This window comes from Thalia democratica, chromosome 5 (genome assembly GCF_965202585.1).
Source record: "Thalia democratica chromosome 5, ktThaDemo2.hap1.1, whole genome shotgun sequence".
Taxonomy (NCBI): domain Eukaryota; kingdom Metazoa; phylum Chordata; class Thaliacea; order Salpida; family Salpidae; genus Thalia; species Thalia democratica.
Window position 1 is genome coordinate 63,384,016 of NC_139169.1, and position 20,500 is coordinate 63,404,515.

Genomic DNA, 20,500 nt, shown 5'->3' on the forward strand with positions numbered 1-20,500 from the left:
GAGGAATTAAACACTGTTGAGGCATATGATCATGTAGCTGACATATGAATATCAATGCCAAACATGATTGAGTGAAGATACGATCACACTTCGTTTTCTAACAAGTACAAACTTTTTGTTATTGGGAGCAGAATCATGTTAAGTCTTTAATTCTACGTGTAACAACTTCGTTTCTTTAAAAACTACTAAAATTCAACAATGTTTAGAACAAATTTGTCTTATATCAATGTTAAAATCGGAAAAATTCAATATAATTTGTGATAATACAACCACCTTTCTGTGCTACGATGTAGAAATACATAACTGGTCTAAATAACAGTTTGAAGTACTATTTATTAGTTATATTTATTATACTTATTTTTATTCTTTATTTGATTTTGTGTTTCTCGTGTAACAATAAGCGTTTCTTTATCAAAAATTGAGTCAAGTATGCATGTATATGGACTTCAGCAGTATTAACGATTGTTTATGAGGTAGTAATGACTAAATTAATTTTAATTTCGGTTTATAAAAAAACAGTAAGAAATAAAGAGCTGGTTGTTACTTAAATCAAAATACTTCATCATTAATTCACCTTTAAAAGGCACTTGATAGAATAGAATTTATAAGCACAATGAAAATCGTTTCCAAAATCAAAGTTTAGCTTGCTGTATATAAAGTCCGATAAAGTAGGTTACACAAACTTAGTTGATCCGTGCAACTATTTGCTTAATGCATACCAAGTTAAGGGTGTTAAAGTAAACAAAAATAAATCGTTTCACTATTTTCTTTTTCCACCTTTGTCATATTTAATAAGCTTTTTAATTTACAATTCAAAAGTTAAAAATGTTTGAAATAGTTTCAATTATTATGATGTAAATGAATAAAGAAAAAGTATAAAAAGTTATGTATAGTATCAAAATTAAGTTACTAATTGCTATAAAGAAAAACATAAATTTCTTAAAATGTTTGTTAAAACTTTACCATGAAATTTTTTGTTGAAAGTATTGTATAGCTAAAATAAAACACTTATGAAGTACATATTAGTTTTATTACTTTATTAAAAACGAAAATAATACTTTTTTGCTAACGATTTTATTTTAATGTACTTTATAGAGTTTAAAATAAACCATTTTTATATATAACTTTTAATAAAAAAAATTTCTTAACACTAAATGTCTTAAAAACATTCATTAAAAAAAATTTTCAACAATTTAACAGTTTTTTATAAAGTTTTCCGCAAAGTAAAAATTATTTTTGTTAAACAATGTATTTCAACAAAAAAAAAAAAGCTAGTTTTATCTGTTTACGTTATTTAAGAGTATCCAAAGTTGTTATTATGGCATATTTCAGTGGTGACGCGTGGTACTTTTTAGGGGCAAAAAAATTACAAGTTTTCATCAAACCCTGTAATTTGATATAATTTAAAACTAGTTTATAAAGATAAAAGTAATATTTCTACAAAAAACCGCTTGTAAATAAAGTATTATTTAAAAGTTGAAATTTCAAAAAGTTTTTTAACATTATAACAATTTTTTAAATTTTATTAGATGGAACACCCTCCACACGACGCTCCTGATTTGTTTCCTGAAATCCTGATCTGATTTATTAATAAGTTTACAGAACATTTGCAGTTTTGAAATATAATATTTCATTCTGTGTATTAAGTATAAAAATTATTTGCCAGTTTTTACGTCTTAGTAACGCATAAAAGTTTTAAAACGTTATCAAAACAATTTAAAAAATTATCTAAGAATAAACTTTTAGAACTTTTGAGATAAGTTTATTTTAAATTGAAATCTTAACTAAAATAATATAATTCATCCGTTAGAGGCAAAATTTTTTTGATTCTGTAAATAATACCATCTTAATACTTCTGAATAGATAAAAAAATCAAAATAATTTTTCTTTTACACTGGTACCTAACGAACTTGATGTTTTTTTTTTGTTTTTATTAAGTATCAAAAAACCGGAGAACCACGTCTAAAAAAAACGATCAAGTTAAATATATTGGTATTAAAAATATATATAGGATTTTAAAATATTTTTTAGGTAATCATTTGATAACAGTTTCTTTGTGTAGAACAGCTATCTTGTAAGTTTTTTTCTACGGTTAGAAAAAACACTGTGAACTTTAATAGTATTTAATACTTTATTATCATATTTAGGTAAAAACTGAATTTTCACCAAACTAACTAAGTACTTTTTCTAATGTCAACTTGAAAACTATTCACAAAATTAAACTTAAAAGGGTTTTAAAAAGAAAATTTTTGGTAAAAAATGTTTGTAATTTTTACCGAAAAATTTCAGTTTTTTATGTTATATTAGATTTTTTACACATGTTTTGTTTTAACCTTTCGAAGCCTATTACATTTTTGTAATAATAATAATTTATAATTTAAAAGTTATCGTGTAACAACAAGCGTTTTTTTATCAAACATTGAGTCTAATAAGAATATATATGAAGTAAGCAGTATTTAGCAGTATTAACGACTGACATATTTTTTAATGAAAAAGAAACTAGGAACTGATTGCTATCAAATTCAAAATAAATCTTTGATTCACGTTTTAAAGGTATTTTTTGCATATAAAAATAAAAACACAGCAAAAAGCATTCGAAAAATCAAAGTTTAGCTTTCAGTATATGCATTCTGATCAAAAGGTTACGTAAACTCAGTAAATGCATGTAAATATTTGTTTAACCCATATAAGATTAGATAAGTGTATTAGCCAACAAAACTAACACCATGATTTATTTAATTTTTCACTTTTTGACATTAAATGAACTTTTCAGCTCACATTACAAAATTAAAAAAAGTTTTAATTAGCTTCAGTTGTCGATAAAAATATGACTTTATACATACTTGTAGATAAGCGATTCGAACTTTAAAGAATAAAATTAAATATTTGTCTAGATATATATCAGCTACTAGTAAAATTTAAACCTTTCGAAAACATGTTTAATTTACTATATTTCAGCTAAGCTATATTTTAGTTATATTGCTGTAAGTAACTTAAATAAATTAATACTAGTAAAAATATAGTGTAACATTTTATATAGAACTTATTTAGGTTTATTAATTAATTTTTTTTAATCCCAACAATTTAGTTTTAGTTGTTAAAAAGATCTAAGTATTTTTTTGGTTATTTTAATATTAAGTATGTACATTTAAATTCAAAAGTCTTAAAATAAAGTTTTTGATATTTTTCATAAAATTGATGGTAATTTTAAAGAAACTATTACATACATATGTACTTTTACCAATGATTACTTTCAGTATAGACATGATTTGTAAAATAGCTTCATGGTAAACGAGATTCATAAAGCTCAAGAAATACAAACATTTACTTTTTTTATTTAAAAACTTAAAGGTGAACAAAAAATTTATCAATTTTTGTATGCATCCACTCTACATAAACTTATAAAACAAAAATAAAGAAGTTTAAATGAATATATGGCACTTACAACTATAAAAATATACAACTTTTTATTAATTTATTAGTTCATTTAAGAAAAAGTCTAAAGAAAAAAGGTAGATGTTCTTTTTCTGAAAACTTATTTGCTAGTTTAAAAGTTTAAGTGTAGAAATTTTGTTTACAAAAAGTTAAAATCTTTGTGCATTTGTTGCGATATCAGTTACAACATTTTCAAATTTGCACTTCTTTTAATTGAAAGTACTTAGTTTTAGAAATAAAATGTTTTTTAACCAATAAACATTTTATTAAGTGTACTGTTTTGTTTTAAGTATATCAAGTTTTTTTACAATGCTAAACTTGTTTTAAATCTACGAAGAGTTACTTAAACAAGATGTAATTAAAACAGTAATACTTTTAGTGAATACTATTAAAAATTATTTGTGTTTAAATAAACACAGCAATTGATAATAAAGCACTTTTATCAAAACAATTAATTATAACTAATTGATTTTTTGCTTTATCATAAACTTAACAATAAGAGTTAATATTAATTACTTAGCAAAAAAACAGTAAATAAGGATTAAAGTTACTTACAGAATAGTCAATATTAGTTATTTATTATTTCAATAGTTTATCTATAGTTGTTAAAATTAGGACTGCTTTAAATATAAATTGTTAACATTAGAAAAACATTTTTTCAAAGTTTAAGTTTTATAAATAGAGTATACTTGTTTATGTGCAGTAAAAACTAAACAGCTAAACTTTGTTTCAGGCCAGATAGTTAAGAAAAAGTTGTTGTACTAAATAAAAGAAAAAATACATTTTTATGCTTTAAAATTTAAAATCAGTAAAAAGAAAGTTTGAAAAACAAAAAATTTTGCTTACATTTAGTTGTTTATTGAGGACAAACTTGATAAAAAAGTTAAGCTCAAAAAATTTTTAAAGGGCTTGATTTGTAAAATAGCTTCACGGTCATCGAGATTCATAAAGCTCAAGAAATATAAAAATTTATGTTTTTTATTTAAACACTTAAAGATGTACAGAAAATTAAAACTAAAGCAGCATTTATAATTTTATATTAAAAATTAATTGTACGCTAATGATATCTAAACTGCATATAATTTAGTTTATAATACTTTTATTTCTTAACTATTAAAGTACATCATACTCTTATCTTTAAATTAAGAAAATCAAACTTAAACTATATCTATCATTCTAACAATTTTTTCTTAAATAAACTAAGTAACTTGATTTTAAATATCTAATTCATCATCAGACACTTAAATGGTTGACGACGGTTACCTATTGTAAAACTCACATTTTTTTTTAAATTAGAACTTATTTCGTACTTGAAATAATTTATTAAAGTCTTCTTTTTCATGTTTTTTTTTAACACAAATTGTTTAAAAAATTTCACACTGCAAAAATTTAAAAATGTGTTCTTAATTTATAAGGTATTAGTAATACAAGGAAAAAAATAGCTTAAGTTCTAAAAAAAAAACAAAAAAAGTTATTTGTTATCACTTTCATTGTTATTTGAAAAGCTTTGAATATCCTTTTAGGAGAAACAGTGTTAGCTTAAGTGACAATCGTTGAATAAAAAAAAAGAAAATTAATAACTTCTATTAAGGTAGATTTACAGTAAACATTTTTTTTTGTGAATTTCATTACCTTTCTTAATCAAATAGTTTAAAAGAACATATTTAAGCCTGAAACTTTGTAATAACAGAGATAATTATTTCAATTAACTTAAAACTTGTTAAGCATACATCAGTGATTACAAAACCATAAATTGAATCTTTTAATTGCGATAAATGTGGTACAGAAATACAAAAAAAATTATCGATCAACTCAAAAAACAACGTTAATGTTCACAACAGGTTCAAAATGTTTAACTTGACAAGAAAAAGTGTCGATGAGTGCAGGTCGTGGCGGTGCAAAACTTCGTGCGACGGATGCAAACTGGAAAGCAAGAACGACCCCGGCTTCAGGTACGGCTTGGAGAGGGCGGGCAAGCGGGAGCGCAAGTGCGCCGTCGAAGCCGTCCGTTCCGTCAGGCGCATCAAAGACAACAGGTGGAAACCGGACGTGCTCGGAGTGTACAAGCTGCACCCTTTCATGAGGGGATCGCGCGCAGACACCATGCAGCTCTACTACGGAATGCAGAAGAACGGGGTGGAAGATTTTCTCAGGCGGGGATTCACCGGCAACAATCTGGCCAACTGCGGGGACGGCCAGGTGCTGCTGAGCAACTCGGCACTCGCCGCCGTCAGTTACTTTTCCGGGGACTCCCGGTTCAAGTGCGACTGCGTCGGCTACGACAACGAGGTCGTCTACGCGGTGCTCTGTAACGTCATAAGCCCGCCGCAGCCTTGCCGCGGTTTCGACAGAACGGCCAGGAATATCAGTCAGAAAGATCGGTACTCGGGACGCGAAGGCGGCGCTCCGGTGAGAGGTTCTCCTCCGGTGGTTCGAAACAACGAGTACTTGTGCGCGAGGGTGGTGGGAGACCCGAAAGGGCTGCAGTGCTGCGACGAGTACTTGGTGGGCGAAAAACTGGTCACCCCCGTCTACTTGGTCGCTCTCAGATTTGCTTTTTAGAACAATATTTTGTTGTTGGTTTTTAGAGTTAGGGAGAATTTTTAACTTGGCGTTTTCAAGCTCAATTCTAAAATTGTTAAAAGAAATGTTGGTACATAATGAAAACAATCTTATTTAATGTATTTAAGTACTTTATGTTGTTTTATTTAGATCAAAGGAACAAATAAATTGACAGAAATGTGAGCTGTCATGTATATTTTGTTATTGATTTTTTTCATTTATTAGCTTCAAATAAAATTATTGACCGGACTATTGTAATTTTGTATTAATTGATTGTTTTAAAAATCAATACAATAGGTTCGCAAATAAGTAAACTCAAAGTTGAAAATCTAGATGTTTTATAACATTTTTTATTGACTTTTTCATTCTAATAACCTTTCTTATGAAGGATGAAATAACAAACTTACAAAATGAGCACAGTGTAGTTTTTCTTAAATTCTTTATAACTTACTAAGTTATAGAAATTATGTCTACCAAAAAGTGTTATGAAATAAATTAATTTAAACTTCACTTAATATTTAGAACTTGAATTTTAGTATGCACATGTGTACGTAAGAAAATAATTTACTATTTTAGAAAAGTACTTTAAACTATATTTTCATATACATTTTAATAGTTTTAAAGATTTTATTAAATTTATCGTAAGCCGATCATTTCTAGCTAATAATCTTTTTAAATTCCATCAATTTAAACGTTTTATCGTTGTATGCTTAGCAAAACCCACAAATTCTTCAAAAGCATTAAAATTAAATTATAATTTGACTTCAAATCTATTTTTGTTCAAAGTTCCGTCCAGCTGTTAATATTTTATAATTATTTTGTCCCCAAGTCTTCCATGTACTTCTATAACTTACTAAAGAGACTTATTGTGTACCAGGGGCGTGTCTATACTTTTTTTTAAAGGGGGTTCACAATTTTGTTCTTAATTTGCCGCTTAAGTACGCATTTCTTAGGTATGCACTGCCATTTAAGTACGCAATATTTAGCCGAAAAACTCTTGATTAAAATGCTTTTTTTCTGTTTAGAAATAAAAATCATATAAGTAGTAATAGAAAAGCATTATATTATTTTATTTATTATACTGTATTAAATTTAGATAAATTAAAACTATAAGAACTAAAAAAAAGTTATGAACTTACAAATTGTATATCAAAATTCAAATATGTTATTTAAAACAAAAATATTACAGAAATAACTAACTTATTCAATAAAAATTAACTTTTTTATTAGGAAACAGTACTATAAATAAATTAAAACTACAATAAATTTATATAAAGAGAATTTCAATTTTAAACTAAATGTTAGTATAGACGGAGTTATAACAAAATTTTCTTTTAAATTTTAAACTCTTTACATTTATATATCTATTTACAATAAAAATATTATTTCAAGTAATTTAATCTATAAAAATTTAAATTTAACTAAAAAGAATGTTTAGACTTATACAACTAAATTAAAATATCTTTAAAAAATTTTATTCTAGTTATAACTATTTTATGATATTGTTTCCTTATAGAAAAGTTAATTTTTTATAGAGTATGTTAGTTATGTCTGTAATATTTTTGTTTTAAATAACAGATTTAAATTTTGATATACAATTTGTAAGTTCAAAATATTTCAATAAAATTTAAAGAAAATTTTAATTTTGATTTAAATGTTAGTATAGATAGAGTTCTTACAAACTTTTGTTTAAAATTTTTAACTTTTTACATTTATATATCTATTTATAATAACTTTTTTTGTCAAGTAATTTAATCTATAAAAATTGAAATTTCACTAAAAAAAATGTTTAGACTTACACAATTAAATAAAAATACCTTTATATTTTATTTAAATGTTTGCCCGATGGTGCAGGTATTCTAATGATGGTTTAAAGTTCGTTGAAAATTTCAAAAAAGTAAGAGTCAACTTTGTGGCCAACAGATATACAAAAATAAAACAACTTAAATAAAAATATTAAAATAACATTAAATGATAAAAGATTAAATTGCCAGGTGGTGTAGTTGTCTAAAGATGATTTTGAAAACTCTCTGAATTGAACTTTTCAAGGTTTAAACCCAGTTGGTTGACACATAAAGAAATAACATAAATGTTTAAGTACAGACACAACGTTATTATATATAACAAACAAAATAAAATTAAACTTTAGTGATTATATTGGACATTTTTTAAGTAAAATTGTACTTACTAGTTCAAAAAAAAAAATAATCAAAAAGTATTTACACTAATTAGCAATTTATAATGAAAACTAAGGGCATCTTAAAAAAAAATTTCTTAGAAAAAAAATGCTACTTTAAAACTTTTACCTATTATCACATCACGATTAAAATTTTATTTAAATTTTATTTCAGCTGGGCATAAACGAGCATTTTTTGTTAAGGAAACTTTTTAATCTTTTAGTGTTATAAATTCAACAACCATTATTCAAAGTTTATCTAATAACCAAAACAAAGTCAATAAACAACGTTTTTAGTGATATTCTAAGATTTTTTTTTCAGGGGGTTCACAGGAAACAGGAAACCAGTCAAAACGCGCCCCTTGTTGAGTACTTAACAAGTCAAGGGTTGCTAAATTTGAAAAGAAGGCTATGTAGTTACTTGTTTTGTTTAGGTCAACAATATTTCATAACAAACATTCTCGATCATGAGCATGAACAAAAGTGAGGTTCATCTAACTGATAACTGATAATAACCTACAGTCCTTACTAAGTCTACTTCGAATAAACTTCAAAATTAAAAAAAAAACTTGTTAAAAATTTTGATGATCCACAAACATCTCACTGGCTTCTTGAAGCTACTTTTTTATGCAATTATCGTTGTAAACTTTGTGAAGGTTAAGATTTGCTTTTTATTGTAAAATTTGATAGTTTATGAACTGATTTTTCGTCCTGTAACGTTTTCATTAGAGAAATTAAATTTAGTTTGAAAATCTATTTACTTGATATGTTTATCCTGATAAAAAACTAATTTACTATTTAATTTAATAATATTATATATTTTACTTTTAGTTCTTTCATACAAGTAATCTAAACGCATAGTTTTTTTTAACAATAGATTTAAATTAGTGATGTACCGGACTCACTATCCGGGTCCGGGTCCGGCCGGATATTGCCATTTTTGTCTGATATCCGGATCCGGCCGGATACTGATTTGAAAAAAAAGTCCGGATCCGGTTCCGGCAGGATTCCAATTTGAAAAAAAAAGTCCGGATCCGGTTTCGGCCGGATTCTAATTTGAAAAAAAAAGTACGGATCCGGGTCCGGCCGGATCCTAATAGAGATCCGGCCATACCCGGATCTAGTTAGTAAAAAAGAGCATACTGAAAAGTATTTTTTCAAAAACAAACCCTCTTTAAACTAGTAAGAGTCATTTTCGTCACTTAAAATTAAACATCTACCGTGATTGGCTCATTTTGTACACGTGACTAATTTACATTTGTTTACATTTAAACTATGAAATAAACATTTCAGAAATGCAACTCTTTACATATGTTGTAAAATTGAAAACTTTGGAATGATTATTTGCATTATTTATTCTTTAAAGTTGAGCTCAGAGAATATTTAGAGTTAATACGGTTGAATGTACGAGCCAATGAGAATCATATGACGAAATGTTTCAAACTAATCACTGATGCAACAAAACATCAGAACATGACAGACAGTTTATATGTAAGCAGTTAGTTAGTTTGGTGTGCAGCTTGAAGCAACAAAATATCTTGAACTTTTTTGTGAATGCTTATTGTAAGTAGTGTTTTGTTTTAAAGGTGAATATTTCAACTGGTGTTTAATTGTTTAAATATCTAAGTCAGGTTTATAGTTTAATAGTTTATTAAAAATTTTACAGTTTCTTGTTTAATAAAAGTTTTATTTAATTTTTAGTTTATTGTTTTAAGTCTTTTGATATAGATTTAAATAGCTTCCAGTTTTTAAAGTGTTACCAAAGTAATTAATAATTTTGTATATGCAAGTATTTCTTGTTGTGTTTTATATAAAACATTCATCACTCAAAACTGTCGTGTCTGATTATAGAAAGTAGTCTCAGTTAGAATATAGTATTTGTTAGATATTATTTAAATGAGGTAGGATTTAATTATGATGGGTAGTATTAATAAGTTAAGTGTACCACAATCAGTCCACAACTTTACTACCAAATTGTCAACCTTTGCTAGCTGTTCTTCTGATTATTAGATTAAAGTAATTTTTTCAGTTTTTAAAAACCTCATTCTGACTCAGGCTTGTTTATACTCACTCTAGCTAGTTTTATTGACTTAAAACAGTGGCAACCCTACTAGTTTAAAATTTTTGGGAATTTAAAAAAATCTTAGACTGCCTCAGGCTAGTTTAGGTTTTTATAAAAACTCAGACTAGTTTTTTTAGACTTTGAATGAGTTTGAGCTGATCCAGTTTTCAATATTTTGTAACTTTCTAGTGTATTTTGTTCAAGAACTTGATTTCAGATTTTTAACTGTAAATAACACCTAAATTTGTAAACCTTGTGGCTAGCTGTTCTACTCATTATTAGATTGAAGTTCTTTTTTTTTCAGTTTTTAAAAACCTCATTCTCACTCAGGCTAGTTTATACTAGTGATGTACCGGACTCACTATCCGGGTCCGGGTCCGGCCGGATATGCCATTTTTGTCTGATATCCGGATCCGGCCGGATTCTAAATTGAAAAAAAAGTCCGGATCCGGTTCCGGCCGGATTCTAAATTGAAAAAAAAAGTCCGAATCCGGTTCCGGCCGGATTGTAATTTGAAAAAAAAGTCCGGATCCGTGTCCGGCCGGACCCGAAATTGTGGGTCCGGTACATCACTAATTAAAATGCAGTGTTTATTTAATTTCCATAAGTTCCTACACAAATGTTTGATACTTTTAAACTGAAAGTATTCAAGTTTTAATCCTAAATAGTTTGTTACCTAGGCTTATATATTTTTAATAAGTTGATAAGAGATTTCAAATACATTCATATACTTTGTAGCTTTTAGTAATATTATTAAATATTTCATGTATTTTTTTGATAAATTTTATCCGTTATGGAGCAAGCAAAGGTTCGTTAACTTCAATATGATGACCAAAAGCCACCTGTTTTGTTCGGGTCGACATACGTTTCTTAACAAACTTTATCGACCTGAAACATCAGCGAATTATGCTACTTTCCAACCTAATCAATATTCCAGTCCGCCTGCAGTCTTTACTGAGATTTCCCCAAACCAACCTACAACCAGATTTTAAACTCAACTTCATTTGTAAGTTAACTTCATTTGACCAGCGACAAGTGTTTCATCAACTTATTTTAAAAGTAACATGTTGTTCTGTTTCTTTCATATCTCAAAAATATGTAAATAATGTTTATTAGTTTATTGAATTTTAAAAGGTGTATTGATGTTTTTATGTCAGTTAATTAACAAAATAAATAACATTAATGTGATACTCTTAAAAGTATTCCATAAGTAGATGACTCGGAAAAATTTTATATAATTTTTTGTATTTTTTGACTCAAAATATCACATTCTAGTAATTTTTGTTAATGAAATAATTGTATTTGTAAAATTTAATACTAAAACAGTACTAATTCGGCCTGTGTTAAGTTACCATGATTAACGAATTCTGAATACTTCATAAACACTAACTAAAATTTTCATGCTTGAGTAATTAATTTCAATTAAATGGATGCAAAATGCTTCGGCCTGCCAAGGAATAAACTTTTCTACATCTAAAACGCCAACTATAAACGTTTTCTACCCCTAGCCTAGAACACTTTTGATAAGTGTTATTATCGAATCATAAAAAGCTTTAAAAGTTTAACAAATTTGATATACAAGAAATACCGTTACTGCTTTTGAACAGACTATAATTTGTTTAAGCTTTCAAGTAAATAATTTTTTAAAGCTAAGAAAAGAAGAATAATTAAATGAACGTAGTTTGTTTTCACTTAATCTTATAAAATTCTCAGTAACTTAGTATATAAAGTTAAAGCAAAAAGCTATTTTAGAGCTAAAAGGGATTTTTATAGAATTAAGACTAGAACTTTTTTTATTATGACTTCAGTTTACGCCTTCAAGGCTAGATAGTCAAATATCAATAAATATTTTTTTCTACAAAGATTTTGTGCTTTATAGCAACTTATGTAAGCATTACTTGTTTCTTAATTTTTTTTAATAAGAACTTGAACTGTTGTAAGAGAATACCTTTCACTGCTGTTTTATTTAGTTGAACATCAAATACTATAAAATCACTTAACCAGAAAGTAAGTTGATCTGGTGCAAGCTTACAATTTTAATATATTAGTTATATTATAAACTAGCCACAGTGTGGTTGCAGTGAGTTCTAGTCAAAATTTTCCAGATGTAGTTCCACATTTGGACTTTACTACTACTTTAAATGTTTGTTGTTCAGTTGTTTTATAAATAATATTTAAAATTATAAAATTTATTTTTTTATTTGAATTCCAATTTGATTATACATTCTTAAAGTATATTCCTGTTTGATTTAATTTTTTTGTAAAAAATTTGATCACATTTAAAGTGTTTCATATTGTACATGCTTCTTTATATTTGTTAGTGTATTCAATTGTTCTTTAATACAAAATGTCATTTATTGTCACGCCTTTTTTGTATAGAGAAGCCTTAAGTAATTTGTTACCAGTATTAGTTAGGTTAATCATATCATTTATTATGGGTTATAGTGTAGGTTTAAAGTACTATTTCACCGTACCTACAATTTTATGTAAGCTATATTGTCTAAACTTAACTTTTCAGACCTTGAATTGTTATGTAGCCAATTTCAGTTTATGAATACGTTTAAAAAATTATTATTTATTGATAACATTTGAACTTTCCTATATATAAAAAAGAACTGTTATTACTTCAAACTATTAAATATTGAATTTTATGTTATAGCTTTTAATCTATTTAGATATATAGTATAAATTAAAGAAGGCTCTATTTTTTCTAAAATACAAATAAACATGAAAAACTTTTGTAATATTTAAAAATTTCATTGACTAACATGAATAATTTAAGAAATGTCAGGTTTTTAAAAACTATTAATTTATTTACTAAAATTAAATCTTCTTCGTACTTTGAAAAGTAAATTGAAATATTATATAATTAAACAGAACTTAATTCATAGCAAAAACTGTAATTTTTCAAGAAAATAATAGTATTGTTATAAGTTTTGTCATAACACCATGCAATACTTCAAAAACTAGTTGATATGCTTTAGTTAAAAATTGTCAATTATTTAATAATTAAATTTGTATATTTAAACATTATTTTCTAAATTATACTACATAATTAAATTATTTAGTACAATTAAAGTGGCTTTTTTTAAAGTTTTTAGTAAAATTTTAACCCTGCCTAAAGTGCAAAATTGAAGTAAATGTTTAAAATTTTAAATTTCAAGTTTTCTGGATTAACAAAATGGTCATAACATGGTTTTTTAAAAATTCAAGGTAAATTAACTTTTAATTCATTATATTACTTAAAGTGCTTTAAAAGTAAACTTTTTACATACTTGTTTCTTAACTTAGATATGAACATTTTTAAATTATAATTTTTTCTTTAAATTCTTATTTAACTTTTCTATTTAAATCACTTGACAGATAAACAATATTGTTGAAATAACTAGTGTTTTTAGTTTGTTTAACTTTAATTTATACTAAAATTTCCTTTTTAAACATTTTACTTCATTTGTATTGTTAATTTTTTACCTTTCTTAATATTATGTTATTTTTAAGGTTCAAAATGTTTTAATATAAATTATTTCCATCATATTATCTAGTGTTTTTCTTAAAAAATAAATATTTTAGTTATTACTTCATACCCTTTTTCTAAAGCTAATCTAATAAATCAAAAATTTAAACTTAAAGTCAGGGTAATGGTAAAATTTTTTATTGGTTAAACTGTTTCAATTAGTATAGTATAACTATTGATTAATATACCATTATCTTTAAAAATCCAAGTCATTTTGAAAAATTCCAGGATAAACTCAAAAACTATTTATTGGTTAGTAATTATCAAGGTCATAAGTGGTTATTGCTAATTGTTTATTTACTTATGCTTAAAGAGCTAATGATTATTTACATCTAATACCCAAAAACTAGTTCAAAAGTTGATATGCTTGGTTACAATAATAATGGCTCAGTCTAAAGTGCAGCATTTTCTGTCTGGCTGTTCTTTAAATTACTTATCAAGATTACTATTTTGAACTTACTTCAGAATATTTACAAACTTTTTTGTATACATTTTTTTTCTCTTGTGTGCCAATATAAAAACTTAGTAAAATATTTACTATTAAACAGAGAGTTAAGTGTATAAATAAATGGTAAGTTAAGGTTACTGTCTCAAGTTAGCTTATAATAAATTAATCTAATAGTCTGAAGAAACCTAACAAAATATTTCTCATTAATGTTTGCAAACAATATTCGCTTCTTTACATTTACATTTTTGGGCTTAGAAAATTATTCATAAAAAAAATTAAACTTTTAAAAGAGGGTTTTTTTGTTTTAATGTTTTTCATTGTTATTGTTATTTTGTTAATTTTTTTCTCATCAAGTGCATATTGTGTAAATGTTACCGTACTTATTCTTATATTGTTTTTTATAAAAGTTATGTTGAGTTTATGGTTAAATTGTCTTCTTGAAAAGTTATAAAATTTATATAATATATTTTATTTATCAATTCAAATATAAATTTCGTTAAGTTATCAATCAATTTAAAGAAAAATCAAACTTTTAGCATAAATAATGAAAAAATTTAACTTATTTATATGTTATATGTCAAAACATTTCAGCTATTTACAAATTTACTTTCTTTAAAAAAAAGTTTTGACCTATATTTCAAGTATTTTCATATCTGCTACTAGTGTTTTTTATCTTGTTTATAAATAAGGTTAAAGTTAATTTTTCTATTTAAAAAATGTTCCTAACTTCTACTTTTATTTTTTAGGTTCCGGCTTAAACTGTTTTTAATTTTCATCTTATTAGACAAGTTTTTGAGTACATTATGAATAAAACTTTTTTAAGTAAACACATAACTTAGTTAAACTTCGTTAATTTTTTTTTCATTTATTTCATTTTATTGATTGTTTTAATTTTTAAGGTTTAAAAGTTAATATAAAAAAAAATTAAATTTTATAGCTTGTAAGAAATTATAAATGCATTTGGTATACGACTTGATCACCAAAAGCTTTTTTTGTACACCAGGTCCTTAGACTAAATTTTTTGAGCGCTTTTTTATTTTTCAATAAACAATATATATAAACAAAATAATTTTACAATAAGATAAACAAGACACACACTAAATAATTTAAAGCAACTCTCATCAGTAGAGTACAAAGCTAATATGAGATAACATTTTACGAACTTAAATATTAACAAAACAAGTTTGTGACTCTATAAATTTGTAATGTCTTGTTAGCTTTGTACTCTACTAATGAGTGTTGCTTGAAATATATTTAGTATACAAAACTTAGTGTCTTGTCTTTTTGTAGAATTAATTGATTTGCTTATACTATCTAGAAATGATATAAGTTGTTGTTACAGGTCCCGGACAAGACGTTAAAAGGTATCAAAGTGGTGTGCGACTCGATAACCAAAAGGTTTTTTGTACACCAGGTCCTAGGACCAAATGTTTTGAGTTTTTTTGTTGTTCAATAAACAATGTATATAGTTAGGTTTTAGGTTTAAATAAAACTATCATTTTTTACATAAAACTCTTAAATATCTTATGACAAAAAGTTAATTAAAATAAATAAGACATAGCTTCTTCAAAACTTTTTTTTTAATATATCTAAGTATTTTTCTTCTAGAAATGTCATCAAGTTTATAAATTTTATCCTTAGTTCTTACTTTTTTAATGGTGTAAACCCAGATCTACATTTTATATTAGTCAAATAAATAAATTTTTTTTTATATGATAGTCTAGTTGTTTAAAAAGCTCAGAAATTTAAGTTCAATTGTATTTTTTCATAAACAAAAATTAAATTTGCCTGACAAATTTTAGCTTGTAGGGATAATAAACATGTTTAAAAACGTTTTACTTGCCTAATTAAGTTTTAAACTACTCATCTCTTATTATAAACGACATTATACTTAATGTGTTTATTTTATTTATAAATAAATAGATATTTTACTTATTTTTCCTAACTTATTGTCACTACGTATTTTTCCAACTTATACAAAAAACGCGTAAATATCTTTAAAATGCATTTTAATTATTAAACGTTTAAAAAGTGTTGAGGTATGTTCTTTATTTAAATACTAACAATCAGTATAAAATTTTTTATAACTTAAATATTTTTTGCGTTTGGAAAACAGTCAAACTGACAGTGACTATCTTGGGTTTACAAATTAGCCAGTGTGTGTAACCAAATTCTGTTTAATTGTTGTAGTAACTCTTAAATAAAACGGTAAAATATAAGTATTGTTTTTAGATCTTGCTTAATGAATATAATCAAATAGTTTCGTACTTAATAAAAGCTTTAAAATTTTATATGCTACTTCTTTATTAGATATATTTTAATTAAAACTTACAAAAATGGACTTTGACCAAGAAAAACTCTTCAAGATATTAAACAGTGGAACTATTTCCGATTTTAGCAAGGAAATCTGGATTTCAAAACAGCTTAATTTTGAAGTCAATCAAAAAAGCCTTATATTAAAAAGACTAAACGAAGCGACTAAATGGCTGCTGGAAACAAACTTCGAAGACTTTCCAAGTAAATTTCCCACCACCACGGCAGACATCAGCAAAAGCATCATGTACAACTACGCGGAGTCAGTCTACGAGATGTTTGAAACACAAACGCGTGCGCACGCCCAAACCAACCTCTTGCCGAAACTTAAGAGCGTGAAAAGGAAAAACTTGTTTCCGGTGTTTGTCAGCACCTGGCTGAACTACAAGGCTTCAATGGAAAAATTCGGTTCACTGTTGGCTAAAGTCGATGAAGTTTTGCAAAGCGGCAAGAAGCCGAAAGTTTGCGACCTCGGCTTGAAAACGTTCGTGAGCGAGATTGTGTTGGAAGAAGAAATGCTGAAGAGCATCAAAAAAGTGTTCAAAAAGTCGGTTGAAAAGCGCAGGCGAGGAGTTGCTGTCGACGTCGAGTCCCTGCGAGCGTTCAACAGCATGCTGTCGGAGATGCGCAACGAGCGAGGGGAGAGCTTGTACCTCGACGTTTTCGAGCGCTTTTACCTGGAGCACGCGGAGCAGTTTTGCGAGAAAGTCTCCCGGGAAAACGTGGCTAAAATGACTTCTTACGAATATGTCGTTCAGTTTCTAAAGTTTCAGAAACAAGAGAAGGAAACAAACTTTGTATCGAAAAGTACCAAAGAAAAGTTTGATGAGATCGTAAAACGTATCTTCATCAGCGATCAGTTTGAAACGATTGTAAACAACGAAACCTCCGGCCTGGCTGTGTTACTGGAAAGTAAAAATAAAATAAAAATCGTGACTTTTTGTAAGCCTTTTGTTGGTAACAACCACGCTGTCGGTACGATTCAAAAAGTTTTCGTATCTCATTTTGCCAGCAAAAGCAAACGAATAGTAGACAACTTTGACATAAAGAACCCTGATCCGCTTATTGCCATCCTTTTAAATCTCAAAAACACCTTTATGCACACAGTAAACAAAGTGTTCAAAAAGCGCTGGCTGACGAGCACCAACAAGCTGATCAAAGCGGAGTTCGCGAAGCTTGTGAGCGGCAGGCAAGTGGCGGAGAGCCTGTCCATTTTCATCGACCGCGTGCTGAAAGGAAGGGAAGGGGAGCAGTCGAGCAACGTGGAGAAGTTTACGAATTTTTTCAGGGTGATCGGCGACAAGGACTTCTTCAGCCTCGTCTACCACCGGCAACTCGGCAAGAGGCTCCTCGATTCGAAGCGCTCGGTCGCCAATGAGAAGCTGGTGGTGGCAAGGATGAAGGGGTGCTGCGGCGCGGAGTACACGAGGAAGTTCGAGAGCATGTTCAAGGACCTCGAGTTCAGCAGGAAGTTCAACGAAGAACTCAGAGTGGAAAGCGAGTTCGAGACGAAAGTTCAAATACTGACTGCTTGCGCGTGGCCCGTGAAAACAACTCCAGCGATTAACATGCCGCCGGCAGTAACGAGGTCTTTCGGTGAAGTCAACGAGTTCTACAGGCGAAACTACAACGAGAACCGGAACCTCAGGCTGTGCTACCGGCGCGGCTCGGCGGAAGTTGCTTTTCTCACCCCAGGAAAAGAAGACAAGCTGCTGCAAGTGGACAACTTTCAGATGGCTGTGCTGATGCTCTTCAACGCCAGGAGCCAGTGGACCGTGAAGGACGTCGCCATGGAGACGAAGATGCCGACCGAGATGCTGGTCAGCGTTTTTCGGTCGCTGGCTTCCGGCAAGAAAGGCGCCAACGTTCTGTTGAAAGTGTCTTCGGAAGAGGAAGTATCTCCCCATGACGCTTTCGAGGTGAACGACCTTTTTGAGAACCCGCGCAGAAAAATAAAGGTGCCACCGACGAAGTTGCCCGGCGAGAAGAAGAAGGAAGACGGGAAGATGCTGAAGAAGCACGCGGTCTGCCGCAAGGAGTCGATGAAGGCGGCGGTGGTGCGAGTGATGAAGAGGAGGCGGCGTTTGGAGGGGAGCGCGTTGATCGCGGAAGTGTTGAAAGAGCTGGAGGGGAAGTTCAAGCCAGAGGTGGGGGAAGTGAAGAAGTGCTTGGAGGAGCTGATCGAGCAGGAGTACGTTGCAAGGGACGCGAAAGACAGCAGCAAGTACTTGTACGTGTCGTAGGTTTCAGTTTGGCGCTTGTTGTGAACCATGTAGCTGTTTTATAATTGCCATCTCTGTACTTTTATGCCATCTGAGTTGTTTATTTGTTTCAGCTTACAAATAGTTTTTGTCTATTTTTGACTGTGTTTGAAAAATAATAATAACTTATATAAAGTAAGTTTTCTCCAAAACGTAACTTTCTTTTTACCTCAAGTCATAAGTATTAAAATTTTAACACGGTTCAGCTTTAGAATCTAACTAGTTTTAATTTGTATTAAACAGATAACAATTTAGAAATCTTAATAGCTTTTAGCACAGTTTTTAATTTTCTAGCGAGCACAAGTTATAGATTTTTAAAAGGGTCTTATAAGTATATTAGAATAAATTGGTTCTATAGCTTCAAAAACATAAAGTTTCAAGACATAGCAATATAACTATAAATAAAAATAATATTTAAAAGCTTGTGTAGATTCCATATACAAAAAACTAAAATGAATTATAGTTTAAAAACTTGATGTTAATTATTTTTATTTAAGGGCAAGAAATAAAAACAAGTGAGATGTGTTATACAAAAAACATGCATAATTAAAAAAAAATTGTTTTAGAATATAAATAAAGACTTTATGTTAAAGACATTGAATTGACAACTAGTAATCAATCAGTGCATGTATGGCTATAATTATACTTGCAACTTAGATATAGGTTAACTTTTACACATTCCGCAATTTATGAAGATTTACTAATAATAGATAAGTTTTTATTGTTTTTGAAAAAGTCTAGTTTAGTTAGTTTAAGCTAAAATGAGGTCTTGAAATCATGTGATTCATGGATTTAAAAAATAATTAAAAGTGTATATAGGAACTTAATGTTACAAAATCAATAATTTAGTTTTATACGAAATCTAAGAGTTTAAACATTTTTTTTTCAAATCAATAAGTATACGCATCCTACGAATAAATTGTTGTATATAGGACAACTTATTTTTTTATTTTTTTTTATAAAAGTTTCTAATGGACTATTTTTAAGGCTAAAAAGTATGGATCTAACCGATTAAGAAAATTAGGATCCGGCCAGATCCGCATCTATTTTTAAAGTAATGTTCAGCCAAGATCTGGATCTAATAAATCTTGATCCGGCCGGATCTGGGTCTTAATCCTGGACTCAGTTCATCACGTACATCAGCGTATCATGCGGCCAGCAAAGCAAAAAATGCTGCCTACGTTGTAACTTTCAGCTTAAAACGTGCCTTTAAAAAAAAATCAAAAAATTTTTTAGTAAAACTTACAGTTTTGCTCTTTATATAAGAACAAAAAAACTAGTGTTTAATTTCTAATGTTTCGTAACTTTTTGCAGTTTAAAAGAATTATTTTTTTTGGAGATGACTGCAATTTTTTTTTTGACAATTGCAGCCAGTGGAAGTCACTAGATTTCCCGAGGCGGACTTTGTTTTAACGTGCACAAACAACTGTTTCTATGAAATCGGCTCTGAATATATAAAAGGCTACCAACCCCTGCTGTATAACACAAAAATATTACAAACACAAATTAACAGTGTTATACAAAAAGATCGTTAAAGACGGTGGTATAATAAAAGTTGCCAAGTTTAAGTTGTAATCAGTTGGTTGTATGCCATAAAGCAAATTTTGTTGTTATTTCATTTTTACTTTATTACTTAAACATAAAAATAGTTTACTGAAATAAAATACATTGGTCAGAAACAATAATCTTCTTTAAAAGTACCAACTGTTTTTGAACCGATGCTGCAAAA

General features: G+C 28.2%; 1 protein-coding gene across 1 annotated transcript; it reads left to right on the plus strand.

Annotated features, from left to right (window-relative positions):
• Positions 1 to 16,533: 16,533 nt before the first annotated feature.
• LOC145836730 (cullin-3-like) lies at positions 16,534 to 18,753 on the plus strand. The gene has a single exon (XM_082944508.1). It carries the CDS (start codon positions 16,534 to 16,536, stop codon positions 18,751 to 18,753), a length of 2,220 nt encoding a protein of 739 aa, XP_082800634.1.
• The last annotated feature ends 1,747 nt before the right edge of the window (positions 18,754 to 20,500 follow it).

Coding starts and splice junctions, on each gene's coding strand:
- LOC145836730 (XM_082944508.1), top strand. CDS start 16,534: ATGGACTTTGACCAAGAAAAACTCTTCAAGATATTAAACAGTGGAACT.